This window comes from Chiloscyllium plagiosum, unplaced genomic scaffold (genome assembly GCF_037043375.1).
Source record: "Chiloscyllium plagiosum isolate Xiang-an unplaced genomic scaffold, Cpla_swu_hap1 HiC_scaffold_20, whole genome shotgun sequence".
NCBI lineage: Eukaryota > Metazoa > Chordata > Chondrichthyes > Orectolobiformes > Hemiscylliidae > Chiloscyllium > Chiloscyllium plagiosum.
Genome location: NW_028270158.1, coordinates 54,912,249 through 54,928,684, shown reverse-complemented (window position 1 = coordinate 54,928,684; position 16,436 = coordinate 54,912,249). Strand labels below are relative to the sequence as shown.

Below are 16,436 nucleotides of genomic sequence, written 5' to 3'. Positions count from 1 at the left end.
AACAGTTGCAAGAGTGCTTTCCAAATCTATCAACTTTAGCTTTGTTCTTCACAAATCTGAGAGCCTAAACTTTCTCAGTACAATCACCTTCAAACTCTCCTGGTTTTGAAATTTCAGAAACTAATCCTCCTGCTTGTGTCCTGAATAGCTCTGAATCTTCCTAAGAGAAAAGAAACTAAACTCACTTCTAAACTCATCAATCTTCTGAATTCACTTTTTTAAAAATTGCCTCATCTTAGATTTATCTGAACTGAAAATAAAGTTAATGGCCATGCATATTTACTCGATCAGCTGTAAATCTAACAGTATCAGCATCCATTGGTTAACACTACCGGAGTACGCAGTCATTTGCTCTCCAACGAAATGTTAGATTTAAATGCTGTTCCAACCTTGACCTTGTTTGTTAAAGGAAAATCCCTCACTGAAGTCACCGTATCCACCTGCCTCTGTCTTGAAATCCACGGAACACACACAAAGCAACTGGTCCAGATAGAGTCCCTGTCCATGAACTCAGATCATGTATGGACCAACTGTTGGGAGTATTCACTGATATCTTTAACAACTCCTTACTGCAATCTGATGTCCCCACCTGCATCAAGAAGACCACCATCATCCTGGTACCAAAGAAAACAAATGCAGCATGCCTCAATGACTACTGCTTGGTGGCTGTGACCTCCATAATTATGAAGTGCTTCAAGGGGTTAGTAATCGTTCATATCAACTCTAGCCTTCCAACCCTTGATCCCTTACAATTTGTCTACCGAAGATACCATCACCCTAGTCCTACATTCATCCCTGAAACATCTGAATAATAAAAATAAACATACGTCAGGCTTCTACTTATTGATTACAGCTCCATCTTCACCATTCTAATCCCAACCAAACTAATCTCGAAAGTCCCAGCCCTAAGTCTGTGCTCTGCCCTGTGCAACTAGATCCTTGACTTCCTGACCCACAAACTGCAATCAGTGAGGATAGGCAACAGCACCTCCTCCATGACAATCCTCAACACTGTCACCCTGCGAGGATGCGGACTTAGTCCCTTATTGTACTCTCTGTACAATTTGTGTGGTCAAATTTCATCTGCGCGCCATCTACAAGTTCGCTAATGACACCACCATTGTAGGCCAGATATCAAACAATACAGGAAAGAGAGTGGGCTTAGTGATGTGGTGTAAAGATAGCAATCGCATCCTCAATGTGAGCAAAACTAAAGAGGTGATCATCGACTTTAAGAAGCAAGGAGGAGGGCACACCCCTAGTTATATCAGTAGAACTGAGGTGGAAATGGTTGAGAGCGTCAAGTTCCTAGGAGTGATGATCAACAACAATCTGTTCTGGACTACCCACAATGCAACAGCCAAGAAGGCACAATACTCCTGTTGTTCCTCAGGAGGCTAAGGAGATTTGGCACGTAAATAAGGACACTCACCAATTTTATATAGATGCACCATAGAAAGCATTCTATCTGGATGCATTATGGCTTGATACAGCAACTGTTCTGGCCAGAACGGTAAGAAACTACAGAGTTGTGAACATAGTCCAGTCTATCACACAAGCCTACCTTCTATCCGTTGACTCCATCTACACTTCTCACTGCCTCAGAAAGGCAGCCAGCATTGTCAAAGGCCCCTCCCACTCTGGTTATAATCTATTCCAACCTCTTCTGTCAGGCAGAAGATACAAAAGGTTAAACACTCATGCCAACAAGTTCAAGAACAGCTTCTTCCCTGCTGTTATTAGACTCCTGAATAGACCTTTCAAATTTTAAATCTAATGTTGATCTTGGTTTTTGTGCAGCTTGTGTGCTGTCGTAAAGTTGTATTCCTCACTCTGTTCTGTTACCCTATGATCTTTGTATAGTATGGTCTGTCTGTATTGCATGCAAAATAAACTTTTCACTGTACCCAGGTACATGTGACAAAAATAGATCGAATCAAAATTCCAAGAATTATTTTAATAGCCATTTGTTGATATAGAATTTGTCTTGCTGGAAAAAGATAAATTTCATTTCATACTCAACATTTTGCATGAATACAGATTGAAGGGAAACACAAATGACTGTATTGCATGTGGGGAGAATGCTCATTTTTAGAGATACTGCCATGGAATATGCATCCATTATTGCTGATTGATAGTTAAGAGCCAGACAGACTTTTATAGTGCAGTGGGAGTGTCCCTACCTCTTAGCTAGAAAGCCCAGGTTCAAGTCCCACCTACTCCAGAGACACAACCCTTGAAAACAACCTATTTTGAAAAAAATGTTAGCAGCCAGACTTTGCTTAAGTTTTAAACCAAGGTAGATTGAATAATTAGTCAGGGCACTCTTCTGAGTAATGAAGTGGTGAGTGACTGATACCTATTTTGTTGTGTGTGTACATGTTCTTTCAATCTGTCAAGGTCAGGGTCCTGCGTACATGTAGTTTCCGATACAAGCAAAAGTACACCATGCTGCAGGTCTGATTGGCAATCCTAAATTGGATTTCCTTGCACATTCGGCATTATGTAACAAATGTTGTTGAGAGTAGATGTGTGGTGGAAAATTGATCAACATAATATCATTTTCAAAATGTTGATGAAGATAACCTGCTATATCACAAGTTGATTATTTTACCATCTGTATTTGGGATTCTGAGTTAAAGATAAAATCTCTAATTAACAACATATTGAAGAAAATAATTATAAGCAGCAACATTGATTTCAGAAATTGAGTTTTGCTTAAGAAAAATGATTTTTTTTTTCAATCAGGTCCATTTCAAGTCGTTAAAATTTACAATCTTGTGTACCTGATGGAAAAAATCACAATCTATCTTTTTTCAAATAGCATGTCTTTTTGAGAAATATAGAGAATAGCAGTACGTACCAATGTCATGTATTAGAAAGAATGATTTGAAGGTGCTGATGTTGGACTGGGGTGTACAAAGTTAAAATCACACACCAGGTTATACTCCAACAGGTTTATTTGGAAACTCTAGCTTCTGGAGCGTTGCTCCTTTGTCAGGTAGTTATGGAGTATAAGATCGTAGGATGCAGAATTTACAATAAAAGTTTTACAGTGTGATGTAACTGAAATTATATATTTAAAAAGACCTGGATTGTTCATTAAGTCTCTCATCTTTTCGAATGGGCATGTTGGTTCCAGTTCTTTCACATGTAAATTCCAGAACTTTCTTAAGTTACATTCACAAGCGAACTTTAATAATAGGTGCCATGTTGGCCCAGATAATGCATTGAAGCTGTTAGGTGCCCTGTGTGAGAATGTCTATGCCCCAATGTTCAGACTGATTCTAATGTAAAAAAGGATTTACAGAATCTTACATTGATTCATTCAGATTTTGAGCAAAATAAAATGTAATTCTGCAAGTACAAATTCACCCCATGGACTTGTGTGCATATGAATATGTGTGCGCGCGGTGGGGGGGAATTTGAGTGTGAGAGAGTATGTGTGGGAGTGTAAAGGGGTATAAGTCTGTGAAAGGATGTGTGGGGAGTGTACGAGAGAGAGCTTGTGTTTGGGAGACAGTCTGCATGACTGTGTGTGTGTGTGTGTGTGTGTGTATATGTATATATATATATATATATATATATATATAGCAGCGGGGTCACCTGTAATGTGACACGAACCCAAGGTCCCGGTTGGGGCCATTCCCCATAGGTGCCGGAATTGGCTATTGGCATCTGCTCGGCCACTTTGAGTTGTTGCCTGTCTCAAAGTCCGCCATGGAGAATGGTCACCCGAAGGTCTGAGTTGAATGTCCCAGACTGCTGAAGTGTTCTCTAACTTGGAGGGAACACTCCTGTCTGTTGATGGTTATGCAGTGTCCATTCATCTGTTGCCGTAGCCTCTGCTCGGGTCTCACCAATGTACCATGCCTCAGGGCATCCTTGCCTGCACTTCAGCAGTGTGGGACGTTTGACTTGGAACGAGTGACCATCCTCCCAGGCAGACTTCGGGACAGACAACAATACAAAGTGGCTGAGCAGAGGCTGATAGTCAAGTTCGGTACCCACGGGAGTGGCCTCAGCCAGGACCTTGGATTCATGTCATACTACAGGTGACCCCACTGCACTATGCACAGAGACACAGACTCCCTACAGATGACAGAGACGCGTTCTCATATAGAAGCGCTCTCTCATACAATCACACACATACTGTCAAACGAACCCTTTCAGAGACTTGTACCCCTTTTACACTCGCACTGACACACATACATATACTCTTTCATGGACAATCATACCACCACGCCCCCGTCTCTTTCCCCCCTCCTACATATAAGTTTGGGGTGAATCTGTACTTGCAGAATTACATTTTATTTTGCTCAAAAACTGCACAAAACCATGTAAAAGTCTGGAAATCCTTTTTTACGATTAGAATCAGTCTGAATATTGGGGTACAGACAGCTTCATACAGGGCACCTAACACCTTCAATTCATTATCTGGGCCAACATGGCACCTTTTGTTAAAGTTCACTTGAGAATGTAACTTTTAAGAGAGTTCTGGAATTTACATAGGAAAGAACTGAACCCAACATGCCCATTCTAAAAGATGACAGACTTAACAGACAATCCAGGTCTTTTTCAACATATAATTTCAGTTACACCACACTGTAAATCTTTGCTATGTGTCCTACGATCTTATATTCCATAACCACCTGATGAAGGAGAAACACTCCGGAAGCTAATGTTTCCAAATAAACCTGTTGGACTGTAACCTGGTGTTTGTGATTTTTAACTTTATTAGAAAGATGATATTTTGGAAATCTAAGATGTCGTATACATTTGTTTTAAAAAGGCATTCCAGAGGGCATATTTTTAGGGTGAGAGGGGAAATATATAAAAGAGACCCAAGGGCAACTTTTTCATGCAGAGGGTGTTGTGTATATGGAATGAGCTACCAGAGGAAGTTTTGGAGGCTAGTGCAATAGCAAACTTTAAAAGGCATCTGGATGGTTTTATGAATAGGAATTTTTTGGAGGGACATGGGCCGGGTGCTAGCAAGTGGGAATAAATTGGGTTGGGATATCTGGTCGGCCTGGACGAGTTGGACCGAAGATGTTTCTGTGCTGTACTTAGATCAAGACTCTGACTTGATCTAAGAAAAAGCATTAATTGGCAACCCACAACCAAGTATTTGGGTCAAGATGAAAAATTAGCAATTATTCTCAGCAACTGCACTACAAAAAATTTGAAAATGTTCCCTGTGGAAAATCAAAATGACTTTTTTTCTTGGAGGAGTTAACACCACTCTATGCTGTAAGATTGTTGAGGGAATCTTGAGTGTGTTCATGGAATCATAGAAAATCATAGAATCCCTGTAGTGTGGAAGCAGGCCATTTGACCCAACAAGTCCACACCAACCCTCTGAAGAGTAACCCACCCAGACCCATTCCCCTACCCTATTACTCTACATTGTTACATGGCAGTGAGCTTTGACAGATATACAATGTGGAAGTTGAGATTCACAGCTTGATGTGGTTCAAGACAAAAATATGCTGTTACTTTGCTAGATGAGAGTCAGAATTTATGAATAGAAAATCAGGTGCAATTGATGATCTCTTGATTTCTAAGATTGCAAATTGAAAAGCCTATCTTTGAAATTTTCAGTATATTCTCTGAAAGCTTGTGAAGCCAAATACCAAATGTACATTTTATGCTTTTCTTTTGAATGTTGGCTTTGTTTGCCACCTGTCACCAAAATTCAGGTGATTCATGCAAATTGAAAAATCAAACGAGCTTCATTTAGCCAGTTTGAAAAATGGATTTATTTGAGGACATCACATGATGGTGATGAGTCAAGATTATCATCAGGATATATCTGCTGATTACTTCAAATGAGTGTGCATGTTGCACCCTACTTGAACAGCATGACTAAAATAAACCTCATTCATATCCAAATTTTCCCAAATTATAATTCAATTGGAAAACCTATGAGGATTTCAGCACAATAGAATGAGGTTTCATTTGTAATCATCCAGTTTCAAAAAAATGAAACCAGATTGGGAAAGCTGTCTCTCGCACTTGTCAAGGAACAGCCTGATGTTTTCTGGAATCTATGATTCTGAGAGATGACTATGTCCCAGACACTAGCATTACCATCCCTAGGTGTTTCCTGTTTCACTGGCAGGACAGATTAAGAAGAGATAGCAGCACTGTGGCAGACAGTCGTATATGGGTTGTGCAGGAATCCACAACATTGAGTCCAATACCTCCTGCTGATTACCATCTAACTCTTCATTTCTTCACTCCCCCTCCCCCGTCCAGCTGATTAAATTAGTACTCTCCATGTTGAATGTGACTTGAAGCATGTACTAAGGATGGCAAGGGTGCAAAATGTACTCCTGGATGTATTTTTGAGCAGCAATGGGTTGAGTCCTGAAGGACATTGCTGCTAGACCTGGCTTACTGCAGGTGACAACAGAACCCCACAAAAGTGAAAAACATTCTTATCTTTATTCTTGCAGGTTTGCTTTCTGAAGGTACGTTTGTCCATGACAGAATCACAAGGTGTGAGCACACTCAGTCCATGTGGAGACAAATTAGTATCTGCACATTAAGGATACTGTCCATTGTATTATGTGGTACTACCACTGTCCTAAATGGGAGAGATTTAGCAAATCAAAACTGGTTATACAAAAGGTGCTGTGGGCCTTAGTAGCCATAGAACTGCTTTCACACTCTGATCCCATTGCCTAATAGAATGCCCATAGTCAGAAGATCAGTCCTGGTTCAGTGACGGAACGCATGCCAGGACTAGCACCAGGCATACCTAAAAATGAACTGTCAACCTTTTAAACTTGCACCATGGATGTCCTTACACTCCAAGGACTGCAATGTTTTCAGACAGCAATCCACCACATCTTCTCTGGGGGCAGTTATGAGTTGGTGCTATGGACCAGAGTAAACCACCTCAAATACATTAAGAAGATAGCCCAGACCCTAAATTTTTATTATTTTTAAAAGGCAAGTGTAAGATTTTGTGTTCTGGTTGTGATTTGATTGGTCAAACTACCTGGCTTGAATCAAAATACACTTCGTTCTTACATTAGCATTAAAATACAAACTAAAGAAGAAGAATTTGAATAACTTAACTCTATTGGAAAAATTAATAATATACAGGTATGTGTTAGCTACCACTGATTGTCAGGTCCAAGATAGTAACATCCTATAAACGTACCCTTGACGGAGGCAAATTCAGTAAAATAGATTTTGTGAAACATTGCATGTCAGACATGTAGGAGGAAAAAACACAGAGGAAATTGCATGCATGAGGGAGAGAACTCTAGTGTTTTACGACAGCAGGGAGAGATGTATAGCAGCTTCCAAATCTCAACAGCTACTGAATGTTAAACTTAAATTCTGGTTTTGTGGGAGTTGACCTCACCCCTTCATTTCGCTTCTATTGATCCAACTTTAATTAAAACCCCAAAACTTCACAAGCTGTTTATTTTATTGGTCTGGAACAGACCACTTGATATCTCTGTCTCAACCTCTCTTCATTTTAAAAAAAAACAGGAGCCATAGTTTTGTTACATGGGTAATAAATGCTGACCCAGACAGCATTGCACACATCCAATGAATGAAGAATAACATCCCTCATATTATTCTAGTAAATCAGAGGTTGTGATATTCTCCTTTCTAAAAGTACAGAGGAACCTTGATTATTTGAACGTGATGGGCGAGCACTATTTTGTTCAGATAATTAATTATTTGGTTAATTGATTTCCTCTGGGGCTCGGAGTTTTCTGTGAAGTTTGCTCCCAGTTCAGGAGACTAGGCAAAAGCACACTGTGTGCGAGACCTCGTCACCCCTGTCCACTCCCAACCGCATCCCCCTTCCAACACCACCTCCATCCTCCCCAACCCTGCACCCCTGTCCATTCCCACCCACTCTCTGACCCCCCCCAACCCCAACCGTTTGATCCCACCTCTCTGGGGCAATCGGACTGTACACCAACAGGAAGACTTTGTGGGGTAAGTCTCCAAATAGCGCGAAGACGCACAACCTTTTCACAGGTTCCGTCTTTGCCCTGTACAGGACAATGTTGGAGAGATTATCTGGGGAAGACTGGGTTTAGGGTTCACCCCCGCGTAGAAAGTGTGGGGGGAGAGAGGGAGGGAGGTCAGTCATTTAGAGACTGCGCCTGAAATGTCCAGGACTGTTCTTGGCAGCATTTCTGTGAGCCAAATTTGTTTTTAATCCATTGTACCTGTAAACAAAAGGTGCGATCAGGGTTGAAACAGCTCTTTGACGTAATGTTTCTATCGGGACCTTGAGATCCCCTTTGGATAATCTGAAATTCGGATAATTGAGGTTCCTCTATATACAGTCCCAGGACTCTGTTTAAAATTGTACTCTTTAAGTTTGTATTACCTCTCCTTATTCCTCCTGCCAAAAAATAATGTTTGCCACTTCTCTGCTTGAAATTTCAGTTGTCATTTATGAGCCCCTTTTGCCAGCTTGCGTCCATCTGGAATCTTACAACCTGATATAGTAGAAATGCGAACAAACTTCTGCTTTTTTAATGGAATTCTAGATGTTTTCAAACACATTCCAGGCAAATTTCTATTTTGCTGACTTTTTGATATCATAATATATGGAAATTTTGCCTTACATTTGTTTAGATTGCCAATTACACATTTAAAAAAAGTGAAATTCTATACTTTCAGATGTTAGATCCCAGAAATGTCTCTTTGAGATATCTGTAGAAGACAAGTGTACCACCACAGTTGGAATATGGTCTTTAGCATTAAAATGGTAATAAATAAGCCCTTCATAATAGCAAGGCCCAAACACATATACATTATTCTACATAAGCTTTGTTCAGTTTTCATTTAAATTTATCTTTCGGTATGCATTTGTGAATTTTAATTATTTTTAGGTGCCTGATGGAAACAGCACACATTACAATAAATGTTAGTCTAATGCAGTATAGTTCAAGCCTTTGCTATTGATTTATGGTATGTTTAATTTTATATAATGTTTCCATTGTTTTAGTAAATCTGCCTCCACTCCCACATTTTCTTCTAATAGGTGGGTAGACAACAATGATGATTAAAGGAGAAACTCTCAATAGTTCTGTCCTTGGATAATTCCATGAGAATCAATGTGATTGTTACCAGTTGTAATTTAATATTGTAAAGAAGGAACATGTATTTAAAATATAATTGGAAAATTAAATGTGTAAGTATTCTTTTGTTTGTGTAAGGTTGAATTAGTATGATGGGTGGGGGTTGTTGGAGGAGGAGGGAAAGGTGGACACAGCTGATATCAGAAGTCATACCTAAGAACTCCTAAAGAGACTAATTGCAAGAACTAAAACTAATAAAAATGTCTGCTCATCTGTTTGGTATGATGGGTAGAAATACAGCCAGATTTGGGCGCGCAATAAGTTAAATTTTAACTGTTTAAAGTGGACCTCGTTTTAATTTGGAGAATCTCTAGCAATGGCTTCTCTTCCTGAATGTGCAGTGTCTCCTCCAGAGTTCCCTAAAATGTCTCTGGTTTCTTTAAGTATGTATTAACCCTCAGTTAAATCCAGACATTGGGACAGTTTGATAATTATTTGACTCTCGTTCCAGTTGTCTTTCTTTCATTATAACATAGGGGGTGGTAATTTGGCTAATCAAGTCCATATCACCATCTGTATAACAATCCAGTTGGTTATACTGTATTTGCCTCATCACCTCTGTCATTTTATTCAAATATTCAGATATACTAAGTCAAATCAGCCTTTTACAAATCAAGTCTCCCCAAGAGCCAGTTGATTTCTGATGATTTTTTAAATCTCATCTGTCTCTTTGATTCATTGTCAATTTGTCCATCCTGTCAAATTGCGCTGCTCAATATGTTATTAAATACAATATAGTCAGATGTACAGCACAGAAACAGATCTTTGGTCCAACTCGTCCATGCCAACCAGACATCCTAACCTAATCTAGTCCCATTTGCCAGCACTTGGCCCATATCTCTCTAAACCCTTCCTATTCATATACCCATCAAAATGCTTTTTAAATGTTGCAATTGTACCAGCCTCTACTACTTCCTCTGGCTGTTCATTCCATCCATGTACCACCCTCTGCATGAAAATGTTGCCCCTTGGGTCTCTTTTATATCTTTCCCCTCTCATGCTAAACCTATGCCCTATAGTTCTGGACTTCTCCCACCCCAAAAAAGGGTTTGTCTATTTATCCTATCCATGCCCCTCATGATTTTATAAACCTCTATAAGGTCACCCCTCAGCCACCGACGCTCCAGGGAAAACAGCCCCAGCCAATTCAGATTCTCCCGATTTAGCTCAAATCTTCCAACCCTAGCAACATCCTTGGAAATCTTTTTATGAACCCTTTCAAGTTTCACAACATCCTTCCAAGGAGACCAGATTTGCACGCAGTATTCCAAAAGTGGGTTCACCAATGTCTTGTACAGCCACAGCATGACCTCCCAACTCCTATACTCAATACTCTGATCAACAAGGGAAAGCATACCAAACGCCGCCTTCACTATCCTATCTACCTGCGACTCCACTTTCAAGGAGCTATGAACCTGCACTCCAAGGTCTCTTTTTGTTCAGCAACACTCTCTAGGACCTTACCGTTAAGTGTATACGTCCTGCTCTGATTTGTTTTTCCAAAATGCAGCACCTTGCATTTATCTAAATTAAACTTCATCTGTCACTTCTCAGCTCATTGTCTCATCTGATCAAGATCACATTGTAATCTGAGGTAACCTCCTTCACTGTCCACTACACCTCCAATTTCGGTATCATCTGCAAACTTACTAACTGCCTCTTACGTTCACATCCAAATCATTTATATAAATGATGAAAAGTAGTGGACCCAGCACTGATCCTTCTGGTCACGGGCCTCCAGTCTGAAAAACGATCTTCCACCATCACCACCTTCTGTCTTCTATCTTTGAGCCAGTTCTGTATCCAAATGGCTAATTCTCCCTGTATTCCATGAAATCTAACCTTGCTAACCAGTCTCCCCTCCAGCTTAATAGTGAGAACAACACGTTATCATAAACATGTTTACATTATTGCAACCTCCCATGCTACTATTTGCTAGAGGTGAAGCAGGTTGCTGTGTCCTGATAACAGATTTGAGCTTGTATTCCTTGTGTCCTATTCATCACTGCGACGACCAGTTTCTGCCAGTCTAACGTTGCCCGTTCTGTAACTACTTCATCTCCTATACTCCGAAACCCCTAATGTGCTTTTGTCATTTTTAGACTTGCTTTTCTAGCCTTCTATTATCTAATGTCTATAAATTCAAACTTATCCAAAACCCAATTGCCTCTATCCTGGTTCAAATTAAACCCTGCTATCGCCTGTCCTTGCTAAGCTTAATTAGCTTCCAAATACAAACGCTCAAAAAGGAAAATTGAAATGAATACCATGACTCTTGCAGTTTTGGTGGCCTTCTGAGGTACTTCCTTCATTTGCCATCCAAATCTCTCTGATAAGGTTAAAACTTGTTACTATTTCCCACATTTAATTTCTTGCATTTTAGTTGATACATCAGTCTTCCACATCAGTGAAGCAACTTGAAATTTTCTTAAAGATAATTCACTGGTATAATATATTTCTACCAGTATTAGACAGCTGCAGAGAAACCACACAATAATTCAATCTCTGTTTTTGGTAATAGGCTGAATTATAAATGAATTCTTTCTGTTAAAAACTTTTTAAGACTGAACCTTTTGTCAGTCAGTGTCTTTGTTGAAAATGCTTCTTTACTGGCAAAAAGTTAGGTAGAAGTAAGCTATTAGTGTTGGCTATGGATTTTTAGATGGCTTAGAAGCCCATTCTTAACCTTGCAGGTTCCTTCACAATGAAGACTTGGGTTGTCAGCCAGTAGAGGAGGTGGAGTTTTGTTGGTTCAAATAGCTTTCTGTATCGCTTGATGGCTGCTTGTATTGATTGGAAGGTCTAAATTTTGATGAATCACCACCTCTTTTAGCACTTTGTACTGTACAGAAATGTACAGAAGACTAGTGTTCAATAACTGAGTTTAATGCTATGTCTGACACCACTATTCTCAAGCTTGAGTACAGTAGGCCGAGTTAGTGTCCCTGACACTGCCTTGTTTAACAGTGTTTTGCTCAGCTCCTCTATAATCTCTAAAGCTGTGATCACTAGGATTTCAGTTTGTAATTCCGAGTGCGAGAATAATTTGAGGGGAAATGAGTTGTAGTTGGATACAAGTTTGTCCAATACATATTTTAAATTTTCATAAATGTATTTGTTAGCAATTTTAAAATGCAAATTTTAGACCATGCCACCAAACTTCTGCAATCTGTGTATTGAGAAAGGGAGTAAAAAATTAAATGTTCTTTATTCTTTACTCCATTTTTCAATGGCCAACACTAGACTGAACAGTCAACTTGCTATCAAAACCAAAATGCATGTGGAAAGTTGATATTCGTTTAAAGTCAAATGTACCTGTCAGAATTAAGCTACATCATGAAATGTGTTCATCTTTCTTGAAAGTGGGTGTATTTTTACTCTGTCTAATAGTAGCCAGAGTAGCCAGTTGCAGTTAGTAAACTCTGTAGTGGATACTGTTGATATTATAAGTATCTTCAGTTTGTGACTCTGAAGGTGTCATGAAATCAAGTTTGAATGCGTAAACATTTTTTGATCTTTTCAGTTTTAATGGATGCCTTTTATTTTGTTTTAGCAACGTCTCCACGAGCTTCATCAGAATTAGAACAGGCTAGACCACAAACCAGTGGAGAAGAAGAACTTCAGCTGCAGTTGGCTTTAGCCATGAGTCGGGAAGCAGCAGAACAGGTACATTTATGAATAGTTTGACTCCATGTTCCTTGTATGTTATTTATCAAAACCAGATTATGTGATCTGTTCACAATAGGCAATTGCTTGTTGATATCTGTAATCTGATATATAAAGTTTGTATATTTTTAAAGGAATGCGTTATATTTAAACAAAGAATCTCTAAAGTTTGAAAGTCTGGAGACTTTACAAAATCTATTTGTCTTCTTAAAATTCATAAAACAGTTTGATATAGACTAGTTCAGTTGATCTCCTAATCTGATGTACAAAAAGTACACTGAACACCCTTGCATCATCTCAGGAGAAAATAAACTAACTTTTTCCTTTTCGAAATGAAATAAGCAAGTGTTGAGGCTTTGTTTCACATGGTTGCATGTAGTACAGTAATGCAACAGCACCCAAAAGAGGGAAAATGATATCAATTTTATCTTTGTTATACTCTTCTTTATCTTTTGTACCATTTTGTTTGCATTCTTCCTCTGATTCTTAATTTTTATTTTGGATTGATCTTTTTTTTTAACTCCACTTCTGGCTCTTACAACTTGGTAAGTTTTCCCTGCTGACTATTAGGATGGTGGTGTGGAGGATTATTTGATGTTGAGTGGGAAAAGTACCAGCCCAGGAGACAGCTAGCTGTACAGGTTACATTAGTGGGCCAGGCTAGATATATCATCAGAATACTGCAGACTTGCAAAATTTGGATAATGAGTTGGCTGTTGGAACGATATGCCTAAGTATTTAATCTTGGAGTAGCATGATTATTCCTGTGCACAAGGAGGATAATCTTTAGTTGACTCTAACAAACTGGAAAAGATTTGAGCTTGTAAATGAAATTTGGTACCTGAAACACTCCTCTCAAGCAGCACTGTGAGCATCACAACTAATTAAGTTGGAAAGCATTGCATTTTAGCCATAGCATATAAACATCATAATACACTGTTTGTTCCATCAGTGCATTTTGTACAGATGAAGCTTTTATCAATCCAATCATAGTAAGCAGTATAAATAAGTTTCTTGAGCATTGTAACACTTTTTTTGTGAGGTCACTAGACATACTGTTACTGGACTAATCCAGAGCTAAAACTAATCTAGGCTAATCCTTAAGAGACAGGGATTCAAATCTCATAACAGCATCTTGTGGAATTTAACTTTTAAATTTAACTAAATGAATTTACTGAAATTAACTTCTAATTTCAAAATGATGAACATGAAACTATTGCATTGGTGAACCAAATGGTTTTCATGACAATGTCATTTTGGGAAAGAAATCTACCTCCCTTATCTGGCCAGACCATACGTGAGTTCAAACTCTCATAAATGTAATAGACAGTAGGTGCAGGAGTAGGCCATTCTGCCCTTTGAGCCAGCACCACCATTCACTATGATCATGGCTGATCATCCTCAATCAGTATTATAGACAATGTATTTGGCTTTGAGTTGCCCTCTGAAGGGCTGAGCAAGCTACTCAGTTGTATAAAACTGCAAGAGTAATGTCAAAAGGTAATAAAATAGCACAGAATATCCAAGATAAATCTAGGATCAGGGATGATAATGGTACGCCATACCTAGCTGTCCCTGAAAATGTTTTCTTACCAACATCTGGGGTCTAAGACTGAAATCTAAGAGTTGTCCCGTGTACTAACCAAGCAACAGCCTGAAATAGACTTGTTCACTGCAATATATTTTACATCCAGTTTCGTAGAGCCAAGAATATGGTGCTGTAAAAGCACAGCTGGTCAGGCAGCATCCAAGGAGCATGAGAAGTCGACGTTTTGGGCATAAGCCCTTCATCGGGAATGAGGCTTGTAGGCCGGGGGGTGCTGAGAGATAAACGGGTGGAGGTGGGGCTAGAGGGAAGGTAGCTGAGAATGCGATAGGTAGAATAAGGTGAGGGAGAAGGTGATAAATCGGAGAGGAGGGTGGAGTGGATAGATGGGAAAGGTGATTGATAGGTCAAGGAATGGAGGGCTTGGATGCCTTCGTTGTGGCAGATCGATGTGTACAGGGACTAGATGTCTATGGTGAAGATGAGGTGTTGGAGGAGGTGAAGGGCGTGGGTGGTGTCTTGAATGTAGGTAGGGAATTTTTGGACTAAGGTGGGGGGGGGGGGGGGGGCAGGACAGTGTCAAGGTATGCACAGATGAGCTCAGTGAGCATCCACAGTTCCACATCTGACAGAGATTTACCTGTACCTCCACCAATGTCATCTACTGTATCCATTGCACCTGATGTGGTCTCCTGTACATCGGGGAGACAGGACGCCTCCTTGCGGATTGTTTCAGAGAACATCTCTGGTACACCCGCACCAACCAACCCACTGCTTCATGGCTGAACACTTCAACTCCCCCTCCCACACCACCACAGACCTGCAGGTCCTGGGCCACCTCCATCGCCAAACCCTTACCACTTGATACCTGGAGGAAGAACAACTCTTATTCTGCCTTGGGACCCTGCAACCACATGTGGATTTCAACAGTTGCCTCATTTTCCCCCCCCCCCCACTCCCACATTATTCCAGTCCCCAGCCTCCAACTCGGCATTGCCCTCTTGACCTGTCCACCTCTAGATGGGCCCTGCCTCACTGGCAGAACAGACTCCATAGAGGTAGCAACACTGTGGTATTGCTGCTTAGTCCATTTTAAAAGGATTTATTACAATATTTTCACGGAAGAAAAATGCCATATCTATTAGTTCACCAGAACTTCTGACCTTTCTGCCTCCCCAACCATCATTTACTTCCCTTTCCAAGACTCTCCACTTATACAAATCTCTGTCAGATTCTTCAGAAGCATCATGAAAAACAAGCTTCATAGATTCATAAGTCAAACAGCACAGAAACAGATCCTTCAGTCCAACTCGTCCGTGCTGACCAAGTTTCCCAAACTAAACTAGTCCCACTTGCCTGTGTTTGGCCCAAATCCTCCTTAGCCTTTCTTATTCATGTACTTGCCCAAATGCCTTTTAAATGTTGTTACTGCACCTGCATCTTTCACTTCCTCTGGCATTTCATTCCACATATTAACGACCCTCTGTGGAAAAGGTTCGTCTCGGGTCCCTTTTCAAATCCGTCTCTTTTCACCTTAAAAGTATGCCTCCCAATTTTGAATTTCTCCACCCTAGGGAAAAAGGCCTTTTGCTCTTTACCTTATCCATGCCTTTCATGATTTTATAAACCTCTATAAGATCACCCCTTAACCTTGCTCCATTGAAAAAATTCCTATCATTTCGAGCCTTTCCTTATAACTCAAACCTTCCAGTCCTGGGAACATCTTGGCAAATCTTTACTGAACCCTCTCTAATTTAATAATATCCTTCCAATAGCAGGGTAGCCAGAACTGTACACAGTACCCCAAAAGTAGCCTCACCAATGCCTTGTACAATCTCAACATGACATCCCAACTCCTATACTCACTATTCTGAAAAATGAAGGCAAGTCTGCTAAATGTCATCTTAATCACCCTATCTACCTGTGATGCAACTTTCAAAGAATTACATACCTGAGCCCCTAGGTCTCTGTACAACACTACCCAAGGCCATACCATTAACTGTATAAGTCCTACCTTTGTTTAATTTACCAAAATGCAATATCTCTCATTTATCCAAATTAAGCTCCATCGACACTCCTTAGCCCATTAGCTTAAT

At 39.9% G+C, this 16,436-nt stretch overlaps 1 protein-coding gene across 4 annotated transcripts in view; it reads left to right on the top strand.

Moving 5' to 3' along the window:
• Positions 1–16,436, top strand: part of epn2 (epsin 2) — a 74,504-nt gene that overhangs the window by 25,689 nt on the left and 32,379 nt on the right. For all 4 annotated transcript variants that reach the window (XM_043711232.2, XM_043711234.2, XM_043711231.2 and 1 more), the window contains exon 3: positions 12,682–12,794. In XM_043711232.2, coding sequence (XP_043567167.1) covers positions 12,682–12,794 — 113 coding nt within the window. The remainder of the gene's footprint in view (positions 1–12,681; positions 12,795–16,436) is intronic.